We start from the raw sequence: 24,344 nt of genomic DNA, 5'->3' as shown, positions 1-24,344 counted from the left end.
CAATAACGACTGTGGGCCCTCGCTGGTTGAACCCTCCACCAATCGACGGTGCCACCAACGCTACTGCTTGCGTCTACGTCTCTCGTAACCCTGCATGCTGTGCGAAGTAACACGTACACGCACAAAGTGTAGCTGTATGACATTCCTCGAGCATTGTTTTAGCGCTTGTCTCCTTTCCGCCAGACCGGCACTTTCTGTTAACCGGGCGCCTGCTTAATACGTGTTTTCTCCATGCAGACGCTGTCCCGGCCGTCCATGGCCACTGGCAGAGTTGCCGGCATTGACCTGTCCCCGAAGCTGTGGCTGACGCCTCGCACGCCCAAGGACATCTTGTTCCTTTTCGGCGGCTGGACATCGGGCCCTACTACTGACATGCTCACTTACAACTGCCGCGCCACCAAGTGGCGGATGATGGACAAGCAGTGCACCATGCCCAGGTAACGTGGTAGTTGCGGCGACGAAAATGTTTTGAGGTTGGGTCAGTAAGGGACCTTGCACAGTTGGCAGGGCAAGAGAACGTGCTAGGAACGGTCGCCACCGGCTAAGACGTCTACATTCATGAAAGCGACCCTAAATACGATTTTGACGGTATTGTACAAACGTGTTGAGTCGTTAGGGTTGACCTTTCTGATCATTAAGTGACGCATTTAAGCGCTCCACGTAAACGGTGTAATTTATTATAAGGTTATAAATGTACATCGCTACCGATTGCAGCACGCCACTCCTCTGAGTTTTCAGTCACCCCTGACCAAGTGATGCGAGGTGACCATATGACGCCAGTAGGGCAAGGTATCTGAATGGCTGCCCAGGGTGCGTCATAGATAATTTTTTCAACTTTATGGTGAACAAATGTTGTCCATAATAGTTGGAACGGTAGTTAATTTGTTTCTATAAAGAAGAAAATAACATAAAGAGAATGCAGAAGGAAAATTTATCACTAGATTCAAGCACTTCTGGCACACAGGAAGTGTCATCTGCTTGTGTTACATCGTGCTTCGTGTTGACGCGAGCTGCGCTGTCAGTGTTCAGGCAGCAGCCATGATTTGTCGCGTACATGGTTAGCGCCACAATACCGGGCCTCAAGAAAGAGATGCTGTATGAAATCGCGAAGACATAAACCTGCTATCCCGAGCATTTTTTTTAGCAAGGTAGGCATGCTCGAAGCGGCGGCCTTTCAGGTCAGCCGGAAGTAGTATTCAATATAATGCCTAAATGCTGGAAGCAGGCATTTGTGGATTCATCTCGTGCTCGCTTGTTTCGTCCGTAATAAATGGCATCATGACGCCTTCTGCTGTGATATTCCCCCCCCCCCCCCTCAGAAAAAAAAAGAAGGGCAAATTCTCTCGTTCACTGAGCGTCGGCGTCGCCTGCCATTGTTAGGGCTAAGCGCACTTCCGTAATTGTGACTATCTTATACTTCTGCAACATTCGTTACACTGGCTGCCGCCAGCGTGTCGTGTGACGGTGCGATAGTACTTCAGCGTCAAGTCCCATTATAAAATTATTTATGATTATATTTTATATAATATCGAGTATGGCAGCTATGGCGCTCGCTGATTATTAACTGCTCCATAAAGCGAGGAGGGGACTGCGTACTACAAATAACAGTATATTGATTGCAATTTTGTACTTTCGATTGTAATACCTCCTTGGGAATACGTGATCGTTTACACTTACCCCGTGCTTCCAGTAATAGTCCTGAGGTTGAAGGCAGTTCCGGTATTGTGGATATCTCATACTTCCTCACATTCCTTACACGACACTGGTTGCAAATATGACATCATGAAAGAGTATTTTGCATGTTATCTTTGCCTTGCGTCTCGTTCGTTGTGCGCTGTGCAGTTTCATAATGAAGAGTATTTGGTTGTTATGATATGCTACTTCTAATGGGTTCTGTGGAAGCCATTTTGTTAATTAAGATGTTTTAACTAAGGTTGCAAAATATCGCTGGGGATCCGGTACCACAGCGGTGGTGCCTGTTTCTTTTTCTTTTTTATACCTTCATATGCAGCTTTCTGGCCAGTGGCGGAAAGTGTGCAGTACGCAAAGACGTGCTGCCACATATAATATCGCGTGCGAAATACTGTTCATGCTATCCTACTGGGTTGACCACTTAGGGGAGCTCTAGTGACAAACGGCCTACCACGTAGATTACGTCATGGAGCTTCAACGCAGGATAAGCCAGGTTTAGAAAATTGATTGAATGGTACGCAGAGGAGAAATGACCGCACTTAAGAAATACTCGCCGACGTACTAGCTTTGCGACGACGTCCACCGCAGGGCGTACCACGGCGCCGCAGTGATCAACCAGTGTATCTACCTCGTGGGCGGATTCGATGGCCGCGACTGCTACCACTCGGTCGTCTGCTTCGACCTCTCTCTGGCCAGATGGAGCACCAAGGCGAACATGACGTATGCGCGCTGCTACGTCAGCGTCGCTGTTCTCCAGGCAAGTTGTGTCGATCACGAGCAGCCACTTTATCATAACTGCTAAGCACTAACTATAAAGAGTTCATCTGCGCATACCAGGTGTTTCTTTCCGTGCGTTTTTCTTTTTTTTTTTTTTTGCTTTTGTGGATATCGTCTGTATGGTCACACTGCAGTAGTGAAGTCGCGTGTGCTTAGCTGAAATCCGATGGCTATAGCACCACTTCCGATATATCCACCCTCAATATCTGCTAAAGAATGCATCCTCGTTCCAGGTGAGTGCGTCTCGAACTATTAGTAGCATATTTTAAGGTCACGCGTCTTGAAAGCGGTGTGCTATTCTTAGGATTATTGCTGAGCCGATATGACATGAATATTCCTCGGCTTCAATTGCAACTTAGTTTAGTTGGCATATTTTGGTTTATTAGAGAAATTATTGCTGAATTTTTCTTGCTGCTAATTTCTGCCTATACATGTATGATGTGGATATGATGGATGGATATGATGTGGGCATATTTTTTTTCAAGCGCTCCACATAAAAGAAACACCTGGTATATTGCCCATACGCATATACGAGTATAATACCGGAGCATAGGAAAGGTATGCGGTAAAATCAGTGCTCGCAGTAACATTTAAAGCCCTACGCACACGTTTCCGCAGAAAGCTGTGGTGTCGCGTGACTGGAAGGGCTTCTACAGCGCAAAATTTGGCCTACTTGTGCATTGGTTATTCGTGGTATCTAATAACCGCGTCTTGTGCCTAGTTGACGTGCTACGTGACCGTTGCTTTCAAAAGGACATTCCACATCCGGTGCCATCATTGCCATGGCCATTAGTAGCGCTGGCTAACCTCATACCAGGGCGAATCTTACACACATATACGAAAATACTCGAGAAAGTGGAGGGAGAGGATGGTCGCTGGGCAGTAGCTTAAATGGTAAAGCGCTGCGCGAGAACTGTAAAAAAAGAAGGCAAGTACAGCTCGCTGGAAGTGGCGTATAATCCAGACTCAACCTGACGTTGCTTTAGACGTGCATAGTGTATGCTTTGGCAGGGCCCATAGCTATAGGCTGCCTGTCGTCTGCTGCGGGGAAATATGAACGGCGTCAATTTAATGTATGCGTGTGCTTGCTAGCCTTGTACGGGTTTGCCGCAACTACTTTGGTGGCAACTCAGTTTTTGTTTTATCAGACATGGCTCGAGTGAGGTTACGCAGCAGTTCTTTAAACGGGGCGTCGTCTTTTCGCAGGGCTACATCTACGCCATGGGTGGTTTGCACGGCCGCTTGCGCACCAATACCGTGGAGCGGTATGACGTCAACAAAAACGTGTGGTCTATGGTGGCCGGCATGAACGAGATTCGGAGTGACGCCGGCGCCGCAGCAGCATGCGGACGCATCTACATGTGAGTTCGTTTTCGGATTCACCGATTTACGAAGCGCTCATAGAATAGAGCCTCGCAATGGGAAAGATTCAAATCGACTTGTTCAGTGAATGTGTTCCTGCATACATTGAGACTTTCAACTGGAAGCTCTTCATGGACTCCAACGACGAGTGCTTCACCATGATGATGATGATGATGATGCATCTACATTTGAAGTCGTATACAGATTCACCGATTAACGGTAGTAGAGCCTTGCAATTTGAAAGATTCACTGAACCGACTTGTTTAGTGAATCTGTCCCTGCATGCATTCAGACTTTCGACTCGAAGCTCCTCATGGACTCCACCGACGAGTGCTTCACCATGAAGATGATGATGATGACGTATCTACATTTGAGGTCGTATACAGATTCCGCGATTAACGGAGCACTTATAAGGAGAGAGTAGAGCCTTGCAATTGGAAAGATTCACTGAATAGACTTGTTCAGTGAATCTGTCCCTGTATTCACGCTTTCTACTCGAAGCTCTTCGTAGACTCCAACGACGAGTGCTTCACCCACGATGACGACGACTGTGATGATTGCTATTGGTATCATCTTTGAATACGAGTGGCGATAAGGAGATATCCAGCACGACCTAATCAGGTTTTACTGTGTCTGTTTAACTCTAGCATTCTACCTATCTCTACTGTATACTGCCTATGCCAGTGAAGACCCCCTTGTCATTATTTTATTAGCTGTGCTTTTTCTTCTTTTTTTTCGCCAAGATTTCACCTCTTACCAGTTAATGCTCGCTTCAGCTTTGAACGCCATCGCTTACGCAAGTTGGACTTCCCCTCCAGTTCTGGTTGGCCGGATACCTTTGTGATGTGATGGGTATCTTAGATATTTGCAGAAGCCATGGGAGTTATCTTTCATGAACACATGCTATGGGACCCCCGCACCGAAATTGTGAGAAATAAGTTTAGCAAGGCATTCAGCATTCCTAGGAGATGTCAGTCGTTCCTTCCAGTTACCCAGGAATTGATAAACTATAATCACAATTCTATTCGCAATTACAATATGGCCGCTTGGTGTGGGGTACCGGCAATTGGCTATCTAAACAAAAATTACTCGTGCTTCAAAAGAATGCATTTCGCTCTACTGCAAACGTCGAATTCAATGCTTATACTTCGCCTTTCTTTAAGAAATTTAAACACAAGCCGGAGTTGTTTATTGGCTACGGTGTTGGGCTGCTAAGCATGAGGTCACGGGATTGAATCCCGGGCACGGCGGCCAGATTTCGATGGGGGCGAAATGCGAAAACCCCCATGATTTAGGTGCACGTTAAAGAACCCCAGGTGGTCCAAGTTTCCGGAGTCCCCCACTACGGCGTGCCTCGTAATCAGAAAGTGTTTTTGGCAGGTAAAATCCCATAATCTAATCTAAGAAATTTAAACTGATTTGATCGTATGTATGAATACCTTTTGATAATTCCTCATGAGGTTGAAGTTAACAAAAGAAACAAAAATCTTAGCCGTATGGCACGCCTAGAGTGAAACGCCTCGTCCCGATCCACTAGGCACAGTGAGTACTGGAACATTCCGATGTTTCCAAATGTCAAAAACGCACTTCAGCACAAACTTAATGAATTTAATGTTACATCCGAGCAATTACCCCTTATTTGGCGAAATGACAGGTTGAATATGCTGTTTTGATAGCATGTTGAAAATACATTCTTCTGTGTTAGCTAATACCAGCAAAACGTTCGGTTGAATATTTTGTATTTCTTGTACGGTTCTTGTAGCTTGCTTTCAAATCTGCAATGGATAAATTTTACGCTGCCATATATTTATATACTTATTCTTCTTTTGAATATTCGGCCCGTTTTGCTTGTTCGTTATTCCATACTGTGAACATGTATTAACATGTGAACTGTGAACATACTGTGAACATATTGTAACATGTATTATATTTTATAACATGTAACACATTTTGGATGCTGACACTTTGCCGCCTTGTTTTTCTGGGATGTGGGATCAGCCTAGCTGCGTTCCAAACCACAGATTTTTTTCTCCGCCTTCGACAGCACAGTTTTTTGTTCCATGTGCGCGTGTCACCGCAATGTAATATGACTGTGCCGAAAATAAGCTCGAACTCAAACTCAAAATGATGACGATAGGTATAGTAATTGCGTTAATTGGCCTTAATAACGTGAACATGACGCCATACACGCAACAACCCAGCATATACTACTTGGGTTCTTAAGCAAGTATAGTGTTCCGCTTCTTTTTGTCTGTAACATGCACATGTTTACGCCATCCGATGGGGATGTAACACTTCTTATTGGTTTTGTCTTTACTTACAAAAGAGGTGTTTAAAATGTTGGTGGCATATAAGTAGAGAACTTAAAGAGTAACGTTGAATAACAATTCGTACATGGCGGAGGGATAGTGTAATCGGGCGTTTATTATGCTCGCCACTCCAATATTTACGCTCTCATTACTGTCTCCAAATCCTAGGTCTTCATGAAGGCGCTGTTCTTGTCGTTTCCGCCGCGTGTATACTGTGGCACTATAAAAATATATAAAGCGAACCGAGGGGTTTGATTTTGTTAATCATGATCAATAGATAATGACCAATCGCTGATGAAGCCAAGGGAAGCATCGGGGGAAATTTGCTCTGGTTAGTGGGCGAGTTGATAGCCGTCGTCGTAGCGCGATTGGTAGTGAAATGCACGCGTAATGCGGAGGTTGTGGGTTCGGTTTCCACCGGCGACATCTTATCTTTTCGTGCACCTTAATTTCCCCTTTTATTTGTTATGTTCTACATTTCACTTTCAACTGCGGTTAATTTCCCCGACGCTTTTCTTGGCTTCATTGTCTGTTGGCTTTATGTGGTTTTAAAAAGATTTGTGTGATTGTCTGTGAAGTATAGTTGCACACTATGCCGACGTCAGCTTCTTGGGTAAAGCTCCTGTATTACCATCGCGTGAAGTGTCGTTGTACGAAAGTGACAGCCGAGGACAGGAAGCCCTGGGATACAACGCGGATGGAAGCTTTAACCGATTAGCAGTCGAGATAAGCAAGACCCTTTCAAGAATATTGGCGCAAAAAAAAGTGGGCCAAGGAAAAGATTCATAGCACCGGATCCGTTACCGGCACAGTAGCTGTACAAAAAAGATATAGGAGTTTTGAGCAATTGAAAAGAGATAGGCAGAATGCTATAGACTGATAAGCATGTACAAGTTACCTGACTACATACAGCTCAAGCAGGCCTGGTGACGGTCGACCCCCCCCCCCCCGCCCCCTCTCGCCTATTTTGAAAGGGATGCAAAATCATCATCATCGTCGTCGTCATCGTCGTCGTCGTCGTCGTCGTCGTCGTCGTCGTCATCGTAAAATATTCTGTCGAGTTCTACGGGGACACGACAAATTGAACCAGAGGTCAAGGGAGAGGAGCAATGGTCTCCTGGCTTACGTTGCTAACTGGCTGCTGTGATTAAAACCTCGTGCTCGAAGTGCAGTCAGTACTGAATTATTACTTGGAGGAATTTCGGAAAGCGACCGACTAGATGCGCTCGGAAAATCTTCAAACCAAGTAGTACAGGTAGACATCCTTCGAAGCTCGGAAGGTTACGAGCAAAATCTGTTCCGAAAAACCTCCAAGGAATACACGGGAAAGCATGTGCTTGGCTATAGGTAGTTAGGCAGCTGGACTTGATAAATACGACCGGGAAGCTAGCCAGTATCGGTATCAAGGTAGCGTCGGGGTCAGTAGTATAGAAAGGCGTGTTTAAGCCGGGCATACAGGAACAGTATTTCGGGGTTGGGCACAATTGTAAGGAAGCCGGCTGTAGTGCGAAATCGTACAGCCAAGGAAAAACATCACAAGAAAAAACTCGGTGCCCTCCCACTCTGTGAAGAAGGGTGACAGCGAAGCTGTGCATGTGGGCGCCTTAATGGCGAATTGGACCTTCGCTGCGGGTCGGCCCGGCATTGCACTATCTTCGGGGTTTCTTTTTCTACACGCGGACACGATAGTCGGGAATGCAGCCCTTAACTGCTTTGCTGTAAAAATGTTTCGGGATGGTTTAAAAGGTAGGACCCTACTCTGTTAGGCAAGAAACAAACTACAAGAAAAAATGTTTTATAATGATTCAAAAGTCAGGGACCTACCCTGTTAAGTCACCATGGTGTTTAGAGAGAGATAAATTAGAAGGAAATTTTGAAGTGAAGAAGATTTATGCGCAGCGAGTGCAAATGGCTCAGAAACAATTGGACCGGCTCGGGTCAAGCGATACAATATCCATCTAGATACCAATGGGAATCTCATTACCGGGCCCGAGGTTTTGAGTTTCAACGACAGTCAGGGTAATGGAAATTCGATTTTATTTATTTACTTGCAGCGTCGAGATGTAGACATCTCGTGAAGACTTTGAGGGCATGGTTGGAAGATAGGGCAGCGCGAAAGGCGACAGAACAGGCATTTAAACTGAAGCGGACTCTTCACGTCAACGTTGCGTCTTCGTTTGATTTAATTGTCTTTATTTTATTTCAGTGTTCTAAACTTGTATCACGCACTGAGGTTCCTTCGGCAGATTTCTTGCGTATATATAGTGCACGCAGGACAGGACCAACTTGATACTCCAATAATTAAGTGGACTGCGTCCCTACAGCGTACCCAACTGTGCTGATGACGATTACGATGATTCTCTGGCGCAGTGTGGGCGGCTACTGTGGCATGCACTATCTCGACTCCGTGGAGTGTTACGACCCCTCGACCGACGCCTGGACCCGAGTGCTCACAATGTCCTCGCCGCGTAGCGGCCTCAAGGCGGTCGCCCACAAGGACATTATATACATCATCGGCGGAAGCACTAACGGCGGCTTGGCGCAACTCTCCTCCAGTACGCCTCTATTCGCTAGTCAACACTCTAAACGTGATGTCGCGAGGTAGTGTGAGTAATAATTAAGGGGCTCTGAACCACTTTTTATCGAAGCGGAGAAAGGCATTTGAAGTGTATATAGGCTATTTCATAAATGCTTTGCCGCAAAAAGTACTTCAATGCATTAAGCAGAAGCGGAGTTATCGGCACTCAAACGCGGCCTCCGCTGTGCTCCCGTTCCTTCTTCAGTGCCTTGCAGTGCGAAGCTAACAGCGCAGTGGAGCTTGCCCACAACGCTCCGCCTTCAAATTTCGCTTTCAATGTTACCGTAGACGCAATGACTTTCGCCTTTGGTGCCTGCGGCCCGCTAAGCGTAAGCGAAGCGCGGTTGTCCTCAGCGAGCCGCAGTGCGCTTAGCCAGTGGACTCGTGGCGGTACCCTGCGGCGGCCGCGGTATCTACGCCATCTAGCCGACCGCAGCTCATGACGTCAGCTATCGGCCAATGGGGAACCAGCGCTGGATAGGCGGCGCGTCGAAAAGAGTGCGTTGCACGCCGCCCTGGCGACGAAACGCGGCATATTCCAGCCGCTCGACCAGACGACACGTCCGCGGCCGTCTCATAGTTCGTATGTTTCCGTTTTCGCGCCTCTTCAAGTGGACAGTTTTCGTAAGGAAGCTAGCGCCATCAAGTGAGGAAATGACGAAAGAAGCTTTTTAAGCTTTATATATTTCTCACAGTGTGTCACGGCGAGCACGTGTGTTTCTTTAACGGTTGCGCCGTGTGCCGTTGACATGCTTGTGTGGCAGCCTGCCTCGCAAATCTAGCAGCTATAGCGCCGGTCGTGCTGCGCTATGGTTTCGGAACTATTAGTTGGCCCGAAGACATTCCATACTTCTCCGGCTAGACATAAAAAATTCTGATGTTACTTCGCCACAGCAGTTAATGGAGAAGAAAGCTTTATCGCATCAGCTGACTCGCGCAAGCAAGGTTTGAGTGTTCCGCTGCTTGATCCGTAACAACCCTGGCTACATTTAGCACTAATTACATAATCTTACCGGATGCATCTCAGCGCCGAGTCCTCATCCGCATGCGCATGTTTAAAAACACATAGGCGGCTTAGTCACGCGTGTGCTGGCAGTATGCGCACACAACTCGTATTACAAGGCAGCTTCCCTCCCACATAATTCTTGGCAATGATTGGATAATATTTACCTTTCGTATCGTTCGCTTGGTGCGGTGGCATTGGAAGGGGCTTGGCGGTGGTACTGCGAAGGAAAAATGGTTGGTACATATATGCCGAATGGTGCATGCTATTGCTAATTTTATTTCCGACGAAATGACGACTGCAGATTCTGCTGTTTGGTACTGGCTGCCACGGCTGACCGTGTTCACTATCGAATAAACCAGGCACACACGTTAAATTCGATCTAGAAACCAGCCCGACACCGCTTGACAGGGCGACAAGACGGGAACTTACTCCGCTCGCCTGACTGCTTGGATCCAACGCCGCCTCCGTTCTTGTTCGTAGGGTTTAGATGGAGAGACGCAGAAGGATACATCCTTCCTCATCCCGACGTAGTTGTGGCGCTTGTATGAGCAACAGTGTCATCGGCGTCCTTTTGTTTTCCTTCGACTTTCAGCGCACGCAACGCCACGACGCCACTACCAGTAGCAATTTTCGTCCGCGGAAGCGGCTGCATTGTGCACGTTCTGACCGCCAGGGCGGCGCTGCAGGAGTCGTGAAAACACGCGACTCCTGCGCAACTCTTGAAAGCGCTGGTTCCCCATAGCAGCATTCTAAGGTAATGGCGATATAGTGCGTCTAGAAGAGAGTGAGGACAAGGCATCCTTTTGGAAAGAGAGCGTTTGAGACAAAGGTGACTTCGCGATCCGCTGCTTGCGAGCTCCGCGCAGCACGTACGACAGAAAAATTTGGCTTAGATGTTCAACGCAGCATATGATACACGCGGACTGTGCTGTTTCACCAAGCCCGAGGGGTGGTTCAGGGCCGCTTTAAGATGTACAGTGGGTGACTCTCACTTTTCTAGGCCTCGTACTGCTTTAGGCTTTATTATTTGAATTTTTTTTTTTGGGGGGGGGGGGCAAGTATAAGCACACTTACGGCCAAACTACACGTATACGCTTGCCTGCACGCGAAAGCTTGCGATCGCGCCCCTACGCATGCGTGAATGGTGCAAGGCGCTAGCATGGATATCGTCCCCAGACAGATATCGGTGCTGCCGCACAAAATTGCTAAACGAGGTCTACCAAGGCGAAAATAGTGAGCCAAGTGGGCTCTTCTCTCGAAGGTTCAAACCGCCATTCCTCGAGAGGCTAGGCAAACGCAAGGCGCGCAGGCGCCAACTTTCGCGCGCCGGCAAGCGTACGGGTATATTTGGCCTTTATTCTTATCGTCGCGAAAGAGTACAGCTTTACTAATAATGTCGAAAATACGAGGGTTATTGTGTTTGTAGGGTGGGTTTGATCATAGCCCTTTAATACATTTTCACTGGTCTCGAAGCTACTCCGTCACGCTATGAGAGCTTAGCACGCTGCCAACCGCTGCCGCGCGGTGGTGCCACCGGTTGTCAAGGTGGGGAGGGCTCGGCTAGCAGTGCAGCAGCTGGCTGGGCGTGGTGTTGTCGATGCGCCTGAACGCGCTTTCTGCATTCTACCGTGTGCAAAGTTCGAATGGGACTCGACGAATGATACCGAATGCTTGCTGCGTACCGCGCTGTCGTTACGACTATAGAAGGATGGACTAAATTGTGTCGTTCGCTTTGCCCAGTTACTCTGAATGGCGTGAGAAGTGGAAGCCATTCACCCGAAAGCCACCTTTCGTAGCAATGATTGTGCCATACAGGGCGCTGTTTCGATAACGCGGCGCCAAACAGCAAAAAGGTGACGCAATTCATCGCGTGTTTGCAGTGCGCTGAAGTGGGCTGGCTGGTGCATGTTGAAACAGCGCCAAAGATGGAACGAAATCTACACTGCAGCACTGTGTCCACTTCGTCCCCTCTTTTGGGCTGTTCGAGATTGTATGAAGGCCTCCCGGCTGACTTGTTGAAAAAATGTCGACACCTCGGCTGTTACCACAAGAGTAAAGGAAATCGCGAGCTGAGCATGCCAGCCTGGTGATTTTAGAACTTATGATTTTTTTCTTGTGTGCATGTGTGTATTGTAGCTGTGCAGACAGGATGCTGACAGCAAACGGAGCGCTCGCTCGGGCGCATCTCGTGCGCTAACGACCTCATTGCGCAGCACTTATTCCGTCATTACTGTGCAATCTTTGAGAACAACTTCAAGCCTTTAGCACGTTCACGAGTAAGCCTGCGCAGATTATGCTGTGCAGCGCTTCTGAGTGCTATTAATGAGGTAAACTGTATGTGCCAGGTGGTGACACACCAGTTACGCGGCATCGTAATTTTTTTACTGCTAAGCTGAATAACCGCTTACGTGGGCCGATCCCGGAGGTGATGCAATCGTAGGGTAAAAGTGAAGCGAAAAGTATGCAAATTCTTTCGAATCACGCATACAGTGCACACCGCGTAGGTTGTTTCGATAAAGAAAACCATAAAACACGTCTCGTGTTAACGTGATTGATGATATAAGGCGGTCGTTAACAATGGAAAGCACGGAATGATTGATAAGGACATCCGCTTCTAACAGGAGGCGTGACATCAGTACCCATATAAAATATAAACTAAAGTGCAGGTTTATGACCGCACAGTTTGTAGCGCAGGACGTGACGTCGCTACATTACTTATGTGTAAAGAGGGCACGCCTAGTGAGGCATTGCATTTGTGTTGCATTGTCATGGGAACGCCACGTATAGTGAGGACTCCCGAAGAGCAGCATGCATACGAGGAGCGGCGAAGAGAACAGAGACGGTATAATATGAGAAGCAGCATCGTGCTCGCGCCACGGATGAACATCGCTTCCAGGACGCTCGGCGCAAGTGCCAAGCGTGGCACGATCATGATGAATGTATTGAAGCCGAAGACGCGGCCGAGCGGCGAAGGTATACAATGCAATCAATCGCGTCAAGGTTGCAAGCTCTAAATTTAAGAAGAAAATTTTCGACGCACAACTTGGATTTAGTTGTTCCGCGTGTGATCTGCTGTGGTTCCAGGTTAGGTGCATTTCGCTCGTCTCTGGTCCACTCTTTGTAGGTTGACGAAGTATGGCGCGCAAGTCAAGTCGCAGGCCGTTGAAATGTCTTTGGCTAATAATTAGGTAAAATGCGTGTGAATGTCGTCATGTGAATAATTTCAAGCCACGTCACAATGGGTAATCGTTCTAGGTGTCGTCTACAGCTTCGCTGTCCAACCACCTTCACAGGTGGATAGGAGCCCAAGCTATTTTTTTAAAACTCGGATGGAGATGCCTTTGTCTCCCACTTTGTGCTGAGAGCAGCAAAGGTAGTGTAATATGTCGCGATCCTACTGGAGCAAGTCTGTAGTGATGCTCCGACGCGAAGTTGGGTAGCGAGGGCATCACAAGCACGGCGCAGCTGCTTCCAACGGCATCTTGTCGCGCGACGGTTGCTGCTTCGAGCTTAGCTGTGACGCCATCTCAGGGTGCACGGGACCTGCGTGATTGTCTGTGTCTTTAAGCTGCGTAAGCGGAAGCTCTCAACACTCTATATAGCATGATTGTATGTCCGTTTGCACTTCGATTTCAATAAAGGCTCGCCTGTGCGACTTCTCTGTTTTCCAGTGGTGATGATCGACGTTAGGAGAGCTCGCTTCACCGATCTCCCCGACATGCCCCTACCGAAGAGGAACTTTGCCGCAGTCGTTCTCGAAGGCCAGATATACACCATTGGAGGATATAGCGGTAAGACCAGCCTGTATATATCTGCTTGACATCGTGTCCAGCGTTGCCAGACATTTCTTCCTTTTTTGAAAATATTTCAAAAGACCGCTTCAGATACTGCGAAGGAGTGCCTCCAATGTGAGCGTTAAATGGTCCTTAGGATGTCCTGTAAAAACGGAACAAACACATTAGCAATGTCAATGCGCACCGCCGTGCTATGTGTGACTTGCAACGTCGCTTCGATGCGTTTCGTTGTTCTTGTTTTTCATATTCTTATCCACTTCCTTCTGCAATACAGTTTATGTTGCGTTTGAAATAATTAAATCAGTAAGGACATGACGCAATGAAAAACGCAAGCAATGAGGCGCCTTGCCAGAATTAGTATGTGATTGCCGGTTGGTACATTTTTTACGCGATACATCACTGCTGATGCACTTCGAGAAATGTGTGCGCTTGCGTATACCTTTCCTCCTCGACAGCTGGCTTTTTCTGCAGCGTGAGGGCTTGTGCCAGGGAAGCCTCTGTGCGTGTCTTAACCGCCTACGTTGGCATGGCAACGAGAACCGTTGTTATACATTTACAATAAACAAGCAAAGTCGCATGGGTATGATTTGAACGTGGCAACTCGCTTGTGAGTGCGCGAACTCTCGACTACAGCGCTCTCTTCTGACTCGTTGACTGCTACAAAAAATGAGAGAGAGAGAGAGAGAGAGAGAGAGAGAGAGAGACACTTGCAACTGGATTAGAGTTCGCAATTTTATGTTTTGGCGAAGTGAAGTTAATTAACTGCGACTACTAATTACTCCTATAATTCCCGCGCAACGCACCCACATTCGTTTTAGACTGCTACAGTCGGCACACTAATTGAGCCATCTACAACGATGACACGAGGAATGACAAAATGACAACGAAGGAGGCAACGACACTTCGTCGCATAACGCCCGAATGCGCGAAGTGACGTCTTTGCAAAGGGGGAAGGATGAAAGTGGCAATACTTTGTTGAGCATGGTGTCGCGGTTTGATCCCAGTTTCGGCGGGGGAATTTCGATCAGGGGGTGAATTACAGAAAAAAAAAAAGAACTCGTGTACTTAGATGCACGTTAACGAACTTCAGGTGGTTAAAGTATATTCGGAGTGGCCCGCTAGGGCGTGGGTCATATATAATCCGATCGTGGTTTTAGCACGTGAAACCCTAGAATACTTATTTTACGCTCGGATCAACCGACACGTTAAATCGTTGAGACACGTTTCCCAGTCAATCTCGTGCGTTTTGGCACCGTAGTGAGAGAGCGAGTCCCTGCAGTCTCTGCGTTGGTGGAGATGAATATTAAAGCGTAAGCCCTTAGTGGCTCATGAGTGTCCAGGCGCAATCCGTGGTGGACGTAGGAAAGCGGTGATCACTGGCGAGGGGAGCAAGGAGAGGAGGAGCCATGCCAGTAGCGCTGTGCGAGTGGGCGCGTGGGAGAGCGCGGACATGCGCGTGGTTGTGCGCGCACATCGGCGACAAACCTTGCAGCCGTATGGCTGTGATTGCATCCCATGCCCGCTGCCACGGCGGCGTCCGTTCGCAAAACAGTTCAAACAACAACAACAGAGGCGGTCATAGATAGGCTTCCGCCTACCGCAGTTTAGCTCAGCAAAGTGCCCATAGATTTTTTTTCTGCACCGTTGACACCTTCATCAGCCGTGACCTGTGCACGCATCCGGAAGGGAAACCATGCTTGTGATGAAGGCTTTCAGTAGATAGTAAGCACTCGAAGGGTGGTTTCCGGCTGAGTACATGGTGGTGGTCTGACGACGACGGCCCAACGATGCCTACAGAATTATAGGCAGCAGGCACTGACGTCATCGAGGCTGCCACATTCTTGTACCGAGATAAAACTGCGCTTTATCTCTACTCGCACATCTCCAGCAGCGCAATGGAACGTATAAATAGAATAACAAAGTGACGTATACGGTGACTTCACAGGATTAATTCCTGTAGGACTGCGTACAGACATTTTACGACGAGCAGTATGTTCACCGTGCACCAGGGGCCGCCACAGAAGCGCCGCCATTGAACGCCTTCTGAATCGGAAGCAAGCAGGCATCAGCTGTCGCCGGTCGCTTCTGCAACGTTCCACCGAGGGGCTGGCGATCGTTTAGTGCAGTTTATATAGTACTTTATATAGTACTTTACATTTTACAGCACTGTTTAAAATGAGAGGGAAGGCGTGCTCTGTCTCGAACTGCAAGAATCTGCGACAGATCGAGACTTGAAGGCGTGGGATGAGACTGTGTGTGACAACTCCATCCGCCTCAGCTGCATCAAGGAGTACCGGTGGGTACGACCGTTCGACGTGCACACCTTTTCCGCAAGGTGGACACAACAAGCTCAACAGCCAGCGCTGGATCGCCAGTTACCGGCTATAACCGGCAACCGACTGCCGGAAGTGACTTACAGGCGAACATTGCCTGCAGCAACGACACAGCGTTACCGCCACCGCTGACATAAAATATCGCGGAATGATGGAACTTCGATGAGCGTGCGAGTCAGCGCTACGTCCTCCCCACGCGAGCGCGACTGACATGCTAGAGTTCATGCGCAAGAACAACAAAACGGTCAGACCGGAGCACGTGCACAAACACCGGACATCGGATGCAAGTGTTTGTGTACCTGTTCCAGACTGGTCCTCTCATCTAGTACTATTTTTTTAATTTCTTATTTCTTTTTGCGCTCGCACTCTCGTATATTTAACAAACTATAGCCAACTGTCGAATGTTTCTTATATGTGCGACTGACATACTCGAGCGACTTTACTTTCTATATAGCAGCGGTGTCAAACGTGCAATAACAGGCACCGCGAGTTTTATTTACGCGCCAGGAATCGGACAGCGCAGGCGAGCGACCGCTCTCGGTCACTCGCAAACATTTTTTTTGTCCACGCGTACGCCGACACCTTTTCGTCTGCGCTGTAAGTAATCGAAAAATAATTTCCAAGTTATCCGATCAACGCTCAGGGCACAAGAATGACGCGGCCAGAACGAACCATCGCGTGGTCGCGCGAGCAGGTCGGAAACATGCATTCTCCGAGGATGGACCTGCGCTCGAACGACGTTGTTCCGCATATATGCAGTTAAGGACGACAGCAGGCGCACGGCCGTAAAAGCCTTACAAATCTGCCGTTGTAAAGTCTGAATAACCAAGGGTAAAGGCAAACACAGGGCTACATTCGTCGCCTACAGCCGGTATGTGCGCTTGCTCACGATAAGATACCATTGCAGGCAGAACAGACACGTGAAAGACATAGTAACATTAGTAAAACTGCCTCTGCAGCTTTGGCCAGTATTGTGTCATCTACTACTTCACTGTTCACCGTGGTGGTCTAGATAGCGGCTGCCTGCGGCCGCCGTCACCATTGTGATCAAGCGAGCAAACTCCGATCAGACGGCGCTCAATGGCGGGCGCTGTCACGTGACCAAATATGGCAGCGCCAGTGGTTATGGTGTTGTGAACTGTTTATAGGTAGCAATGGACCGGCGGACACAGCACACCTTTCCAGTTATTAAGTGCTGTTGGGTTAAAACGAGGGCTCGCCACTGTTTCAACCGTGTAGTTTTTAGGTTCAACTTGGAGTCACTCACGCAAGGATTAGCATCGGACGCTGGACAAGCCACTCTCCTGGTTCTCATTCCCAAGTGACTGACACGATTAATTGATTGAGGGAGGGAGTGATTGATCGATGATTGCTTGATCGATTGGATCCGTTCATTTCAGCGCGTCGCTCGAAATTTGGTGGAGCGCATTGTTTGCAGTGTTTGCCGACAAGCCTCGTTTCTCAACAGCCCCCTCAATTCGGTGTCATATTAAGTGTTAAGAAAATTTTCACATATTAAGCTTAAGGATCGCATCCTCTTTCTTTTTTTTTTTTGCTTCGGCGGGTCTCTGGTAACATCACTCTTCTTTATCTGTTCACAGGATATGGGACCGTAAAAACGGTGGAGCGATACGACATCGAAGCCCGGACCTGGCACTCGGCTCCCGAGCTCAGCATGAGCTGCAGCGCAGCCGCCGCTTGCGTCGTTCGCGATGTAGGCAACGCTGGTAGGTGTCATTAGCATCGTGAGCATAATCATCATCATCCAAATTATGCTCAATGTGCCATTGGCAGTAACATTTAGGAACGTGAACGGCTAATCAGAGGATTGCGGCTCAGAAAAAATTACTGGTTCACGCTATTATGTGTTACCTGTCGTCACGTTGGCGTGACGAAAATGCTCTGGAATAAAAAATAATCCTTATCCAACACACATACGGGAATCTGCATGTGAATCGAAGCTTTCGTAAAGTGTTTTTTTTTCGTTTTAATGCTCCAAGTATGCACCGCGTTTTACAGTGACAAAGTGTCAGTGACATTGACAAAGGCTGGTCCACCAGGTGAAACGTCAGTGCAATATACTGTGCTTATTCAACGTACGTCGTACTCTCTTCCTTCTTTATATATATATATATATATATATATATATATATATATATATATATATATATATATATATATATATATATAGCGGTGTTAATCAGCCTCCTCCCCCCATAATGCCATAGCGCTAGGGCTACAATTTATTTCCCATTCCCGCGATAATTGACCGCAAAGCGTGCCAAAAAATTGCTGTATCACCAGCAACGACGAAATACAGCTTTGCGGTATCAACCAGTAACATTCGATGGTTCGCGTGCGCTTCAAACACTGTGACGCGACCCCGATTCAGGACTCAAAAATCAGCACGCTGCTGCACGTGTGCCGTGCATTGGGCGCACATTAAATAACCGCAGGTGGTCAAATTAATCCGGAGTCCCCCACTATACGGCGTGCCGCACAATCTCATCATATGGTTCTGGCACGTAAAACCCGATCATTTAATTTGTTTTTCGGGAGGCTTGTTTCTGCTTATGGTAAAATAAGTTTTTTCCACATGAATGGGCGCTTGTATGAGCAGGGAATTCGCTTCTTCCTTCCCCCTTATAAAGCGTGATATGACACGACAGCGCGATTCGCTGAATCAGTCCGCAGGCGAACACAGTTTGTGTCTCAGTGCAGCCGAATCGGCTTGCGCACAAGTGCGCTGGAGACGAGCTGCTTATCGTAGTGATCCGTTGCAGCTTATCGGTCGCGTCACTTTCACTTGCGGACTGAATCTGCAGCTGCTGAATCTGCTGCCGTTGTCAGCTTTTTTTAGCATCCCGGAAGGTCGGTCAGTCTGTCTGTCTGTCTGTCTGTCTGTCTGTCTGTCTGTCTGTCTGTCTGTGTTCTGTCTCTGTTCTGTTCTGTATGCATGTCTGTCCTGTACTATTCAGGCTTTTTGCATGCATGTCTGTCCTGTACTATTCAGGATTTTTGCATGCATGTCTGTCGTGTTCTATCTGTTTTGTATGCATGTCTGTCGTGTTCAGTCTGTTTTGCATGCATTTCTGTCGTGTTCAGTCTGTTTTGCATGTCTGTTCCGTATGTCTTTCTGTCCTGTTGAGTCTGTTTCGTATGTCTCTTTGTCTTGATGAGTCTGTTCCGTGTGTCTGTCTGTCCGGTTCAGTGAGTTTCCTATGCCTATCTGACCTGTTCTATGTCTGTCTTGTCTGTTTCATAATATTTCCAACTCTTCGTTTCTTCTCTCATTTCTCTATCTAGAGTCATGGATATGAACCAGCCACGTCACGCTCACCGGTGCGACGTATCTGCGGCCACCCGTTCGGTCTCCCGATTCAAAAAGAAAGCATTTTGCTTCATGATATTTATATGCTTTATTTTCTTCCTTCATTGCTCTGTCTTCTCACCAACGTAATCCGTGTTGCCCTGTGTCAACTACAAGCCGACGTGTTATGTGTGCACTGCGTCGTCCCTTCCCTTAGATTTAATGGTCACAGACTACCCAATTAACCACCTATTGCAGGATTGAATTGTCGCAAAGGTTCTTCTCGCGTTTAAATAGTTAATTTGCCTTGTTCCAGGTGACGAGACTTGCCAAAAAATGAAATGTCGCGCTAGCAGACGACACGGCATCTCACTGCGTTTCTTGTGCTCTCGGTGGCATCACTGGGCGCGTCACAAACAGCAAGCAGCATATATAGACAAAGCGGGTAGCCTAAAGACAACGATGCACTTTTGTATGACGAGTCATAGACCAAAGATAGCGATGCACTTTTTTATGACGAGTCATAGACCAAATACAACGGTGCACTTTTGTATGACGAGTCATAGACCAAACATAATGATGCACTTTTGTGTGACGAGTCGTAGACGAAGGACAACGATGCACTTTTGTATGACGGGCCATGTATGACGAGTGGAAGATATCGCGAATTCAGCTATATAGATTCCACATACGAGGCCCATCGCAAAAGATTGCGCGATGCATTAAAAAAATAATTTCAGAACCTTTTGGATGAATCAACGTGTTCACCTGCAGAATACTCACGTTAGACATTGTTATGTCTAACGTGAGTACCTTTTACGTGGTTGTACCTTTTCTTCCATTGCTAGAAGCATCATTGGAACTCTTCTGTTAAGCGCTTCAGCAGCGATGTTTCGAAGTGCCTCCTGAAGCACATGTCTTTAAAGGCGCTTAATCCATCGAACATATGGAGGGTGTTTCAGACAGCGATGTAATTGCGTGCCAATTGCAAGCACTATCAATACAAAGCACGCGGGGGTATATATTATCGTGGTGTCGAATCTGGCACCCTTGTTTCAACAAATTCGGTCACACACGGCGCATATGACGTTTACACGCTTCAGGACCACTAAGCAGAAGGCTGAATTGACAGTTAGTCCTTCAGATAAAAATTCGTGGTGCGCAATTGAATGACAGTAAAGAAAAACATAATAAGCACATACAAGTAGCGCATACAAGTTCCAGTAGTCAAACGCCCGGCCGCGCATGCGCAGTGGCCCGAGTCGTCTGTTCGGCTCGGGCGGGCCACTGCCACACGCGCACATCGCTCCCGTCGCTCTCGGAAACGTCTGACCCGCGCGTCGCATATGCAAGTTTCTCGCATCGTTCGCTCGTGACAGGTAGCGCTTTGAAACGCTGCAGTGTCATAGATAGCACTGTCGCAAGCTGCTTCCATCAAAACGCGCAACCTTGTGCGTTTTGACTGAGCGGCCATATAGCACGTACTGCCTTCGGGATCGGCCCGCGTTTCTTTTTGCTGAGCTCGATTGCCTCCGGGATCGGCCCACACATTTCGTTAGACGGATACCTACAAATTGTGTGCAGTCTGCTTGTAATGCTATGCTATAATGCTAAGCTTCAGATCGGACCCAACTCCGATGCCGCCTATATGCAAATACATGCGAAAAGCAGGAAGGCTTTTCTGAGCTAACTCCTGGGCCGATTTTAACGAACTTTGTTGAATTTCAGAGATAATGTTAAATTGTTAGTGACTGCTGCAAGCGGAATATTGATTTAGGGCCTGAATATTTTTTACAAATATTGCCGAACATAGGTAAGTTTGAATGTATAGAAGCGTGAACTTTATGAATCCGTAACTGTGCATCAAGAGCAGCTATCATAGTTTATTTATTTTATTTATTTCCAATACTGTGAGCCCTGCCGGGCTGTTACAGGGTGGGAATACAGAGCACAAAGTTCACGCAAGGAACGCAGTCAAGTTGTCTTCAAAATGGTCAACCATGTTATTGCTCGGAAACACAAGAATTCAAGTTATTCCAATCAACAATTGTCTTGACAATGAAAGAGTGCTTAAAGACATCAACTCTTGGCACAAAAGGCATTATAGCGTAATTGTGATTAGCTCGTGGTGAAACCCTTCCAGGAGGAGGAGGAGGAAAGAACTTTATTGGGTCCTGAGGAACCCCTTCCCACCCACTCTTGGTTTAGTGGTCGGCAGGGGTCGCGGGCCGCACCCACGTTGGGACGGGAAGCCCGTGAGCCTCCGCCCTTTCGTGAGCCCTCTGGACGGCCCGGAGCTGGGTCTGGTGGTCGTCGCTTCGCAGGGCGTCCATTCAGTCTTCTTCTTTGCTGAACACGGTGCCGCTTAACGCGGAGCATTGCCAAAGCATGTGCGATAGCGAGCAGTACGATTCGCCGCAATCCGGACATTGCGGCTCTACGTCCGGTGAATAAAGGCTCATTCTGCCTCTCGAGGGGAACGACCTTGTTTGCAGCATTCTGAATATAGATGACTGTGGTCTAGTAAGTTTAGCGTGGGGGAGCGGGAAGGTCCTCCTCGACAGCTGATAATGCGTTGTTATTTCGTTGAAAGTGAGCAGCGGGTCTCGGTGCTCCCCTCCCTCCCCGCCACTTCGCTCGCCACGATCGCCGCGGTGCGTGAGTCCTCGCGCGCGTCCGTGTGCCAGCTCGTTGGCGTTGGGAAAGTCGGGGTGCACGTCGGCCCCCATGTGGGCTGGAAACCATTTAAGGATGTGATGACCCGTGGCTCCCTCACTGCCGAGGACGGCTGCCGCTTTCCGCGATATCGAGCCCGAGGCGAAATCTCTGGAGGCTTCCAGGAGGCTCCAAATACAAACTGCAATTCAGGTTCAGCTTATTGTTATAGAGTTGATATAAAAACTTAAGGCGTGCGACTTTCCTGCGCACAGCCAACGTAGTGAAACCAGCCCTGACCAGCATGGAGGTTACCGAGTGCGTTTTGTCGTAACCAGAAAAAGTAAACCCAACCGCCATTCGCTGAGCGCGCTCTAATTTATCTATTATGTATTGTTGATGACGGTCCCAAATTATACAAGCATACTCTAAATTTGGTCTAACAATGGTAGTGTATGCCTTAAGTTTGATATCTGGTGCAGCATCTCTCAATTTACGCAATTAGTTCTGTAAATTGCATCCGTTAAATGAACCAATCCGGAAAAATTTAATTTGTTGATTGAAATCTTACGTGAATTTCTTACAATGCTTACAAGGGTTTTGCAAAAGTCCTACTCGCGTATTAGAGGTGCATTGAAAAGACATGCATAATAATATCAATTCTGTCCGCTTTAAATGTGCTATTAGAGGTAATTAATAGAATTGTGATATCAGTTTCATTGCTGAGCTACCCTTGTAAACTGTATAGTTTTGTTTTCTGAATGTTTCCAATTTTCAACAATTTTTATTAAAGATAGCGACGGCCTAAATCAAAACATATCTTCCATCAGTCACTATATTTCAACTTTTTCATTTAAACGCAACAAACTTCATCAGATTTGTTGCAGTGATTGTCTAGAATAACGTTTTCTCTTTTTCCCATGTGCTTTGATAGCAGCCTCTCTTATGAGGAAGTTTTAGTTCGGGTGCTCCTATCTAAATACATGTAGAAGGAGAATTCGTTTTTCTCGGCAACCACTGCACCAATTTTGACGAGGCTTGCGGCATTTAAAAGACATACTTAAAATCTAGTGACTCTTGTTTCGAAAAGTGAACACTTAAAGAAAAAAGAAGAAAACAAAGGAGAAAGAAAAACAGAAAACGCTGAGTAGCACGTGTTAGTGCTATTTCGCGCGCTCTCCAGCATGTGCATCTGTCACTTGCATAATTCGAGAGCCTCAACGTAACACGAACAAAGTAGTAATTAAGAAAACGTTGGCAGTTCTGCATCATGCCGGAACTTGAGCATAACCTCTGCCAACAACCGTCGCCAAGCTGTTCCAGTCGGCCTGTAGGGCGGATTGCACTACGACCTTTCTTTGAGTTTCGAGTCTGATAACAGATGTCCTAAAGGGCATAGCGGGGACGGTGTTCCGAAAAACACGTGCGTTCTTTAAAGAAAGGTAGCAGAAGAGTAGTAACAGGTGTGGTCAGTAAAATTTACCTGTAATTACTACCACTTTACTAGCTGGTTAGTAGTTTCAATAATTCAGAATTGAGACTTACAGTATAAGTGCTGCCTTTATTAAGCAGTTAGTAGGTTTAACAGATCAGTTAGTAAGAGTCAATACAACCCCGTCACCTGTATTGTACTATATGCTCAGTAGTGATAGTCTTAATGCGATGCTTTGATAAACTATAGTTTCTACTAATCGATTAATAGTTACGTGCTAAGTTGTGTCGCACATATGTGCAAAATGTACGTTATACAAATATAGGTTCATAACTACATATTCATTTATCCAAACGCATAATTGCGCACTGGCTGGACCTGTGCCTTTCCATAGTTATGGCTGCATATATACACAAGGTTGGTCTTAGAGACGTGTCGCGTATATATCCCGAAGGTTGTATTGTTGTTGTGGTGTTCGTTGTTCCGATTCGTCTTTGTTTTTCCTTTCGCGTCCCTTACGTGCCTTATTTGCTGGTCTTATCACTAAACAATGTGGTCCTTCAGTGTCTTGTTTTCTTTTTTTCTCCAACGTATTTACAATACAATCTTCGAACAGAAGTGACCGAATTATTTAATGGCAATGAAAGCTGCTATAGGCCACCGAATGTAAACAAAAAAGGCCCCGTTACTTAATTGTGTAGCAAATGCAACTATGCCGCGGTGCCATTAATAACTACCTATGGTTTGTAAACCTGACCACTTGCACTGATCGCATATGCACATGGGTGGGTGGAAACAACCTTATAGAAAATTCGGCAAAGTTTAACGACGCGGGCTCAGGTCTCCCATGAGGAGAGTTCGAGGCCTTGTCTCGTCGCCGTCTCTCGGACCCGCTGGGTTGCCCACTCTTGTGTCTTGAGGTGGGAGCTGCGCAGAGCGGCTTCAATCAGTGGATATTGCGGATATGCCGCGGAGCGGCAATATCTCCTTTGGTTAGCAGTGTAACTACCAGAGACGTTATCAAGTGCCCCTACTAGAATTTTCTTCAGCTTCGTGACAGGTGGTTGCTAGATTTTGCTCAGTACCTTACGCCACC

The 24,344-nt window shown here is 47.2% G+C and overlaps 1 protein-coding gene across 1 annotated transcript in view; it reads left to right on the top strand.

The window, feature by feature from the left end:
- The window catches only part of LOC126533182 (kelch-like protein 10), a 34,019-nt gene extending 14,670 nt beyond the window's left edge, over positions 1–19,349 (top strand). Inside the window, exons 6-12 of the mRNA XM_050180450.3 lie at positions 238–437; positions 2,281–2,449; positions 3,676–3,830; positions 8,511–8,695; positions 13,396–13,515; positions 17,453–17,578; positions 19,158–19,349. Coding sequence (XP_050036407.2) covers positions 238–437; positions 2,281–2,449; positions 3,676–3,830; positions 8,511–8,695; positions 13,396–13,515; positions 17,453–17,578; positions 19,158–19,171 — 969 coding nt within the window. The 3' untranslated portion in view covers positions 19,172–19,349. The remainder of the gene's footprint in view (positions 1–237; positions 438–2,280; positions 2,450–3,675; positions 3,831–8,510; positions 8,696–13,395; positions 13,516–17,452; positions 17,579–19,157) is intronic.
- The last annotated feature ends 4,995 nt before the right edge of the window (positions 19,350–24,344 follow it).

This window comes from Dermacentor andersoni, chromosome 7 (genome assembly GCF_023375885.2).
Source record: "Dermacentor andersoni chromosome 7, qqDerAnde1_hic_scaffold, whole genome shotgun sequence".
In the NCBI taxonomy this organism is placed as follows: Eukaryota; Metazoa; Arthropoda; class Arachnida; order Ixodida; family Ixodidae; genus Dermacentor; species Dermacentor andersoni.
This window is presented reverse-complemented; position numbering and strand designations above follow the sequence as displayed.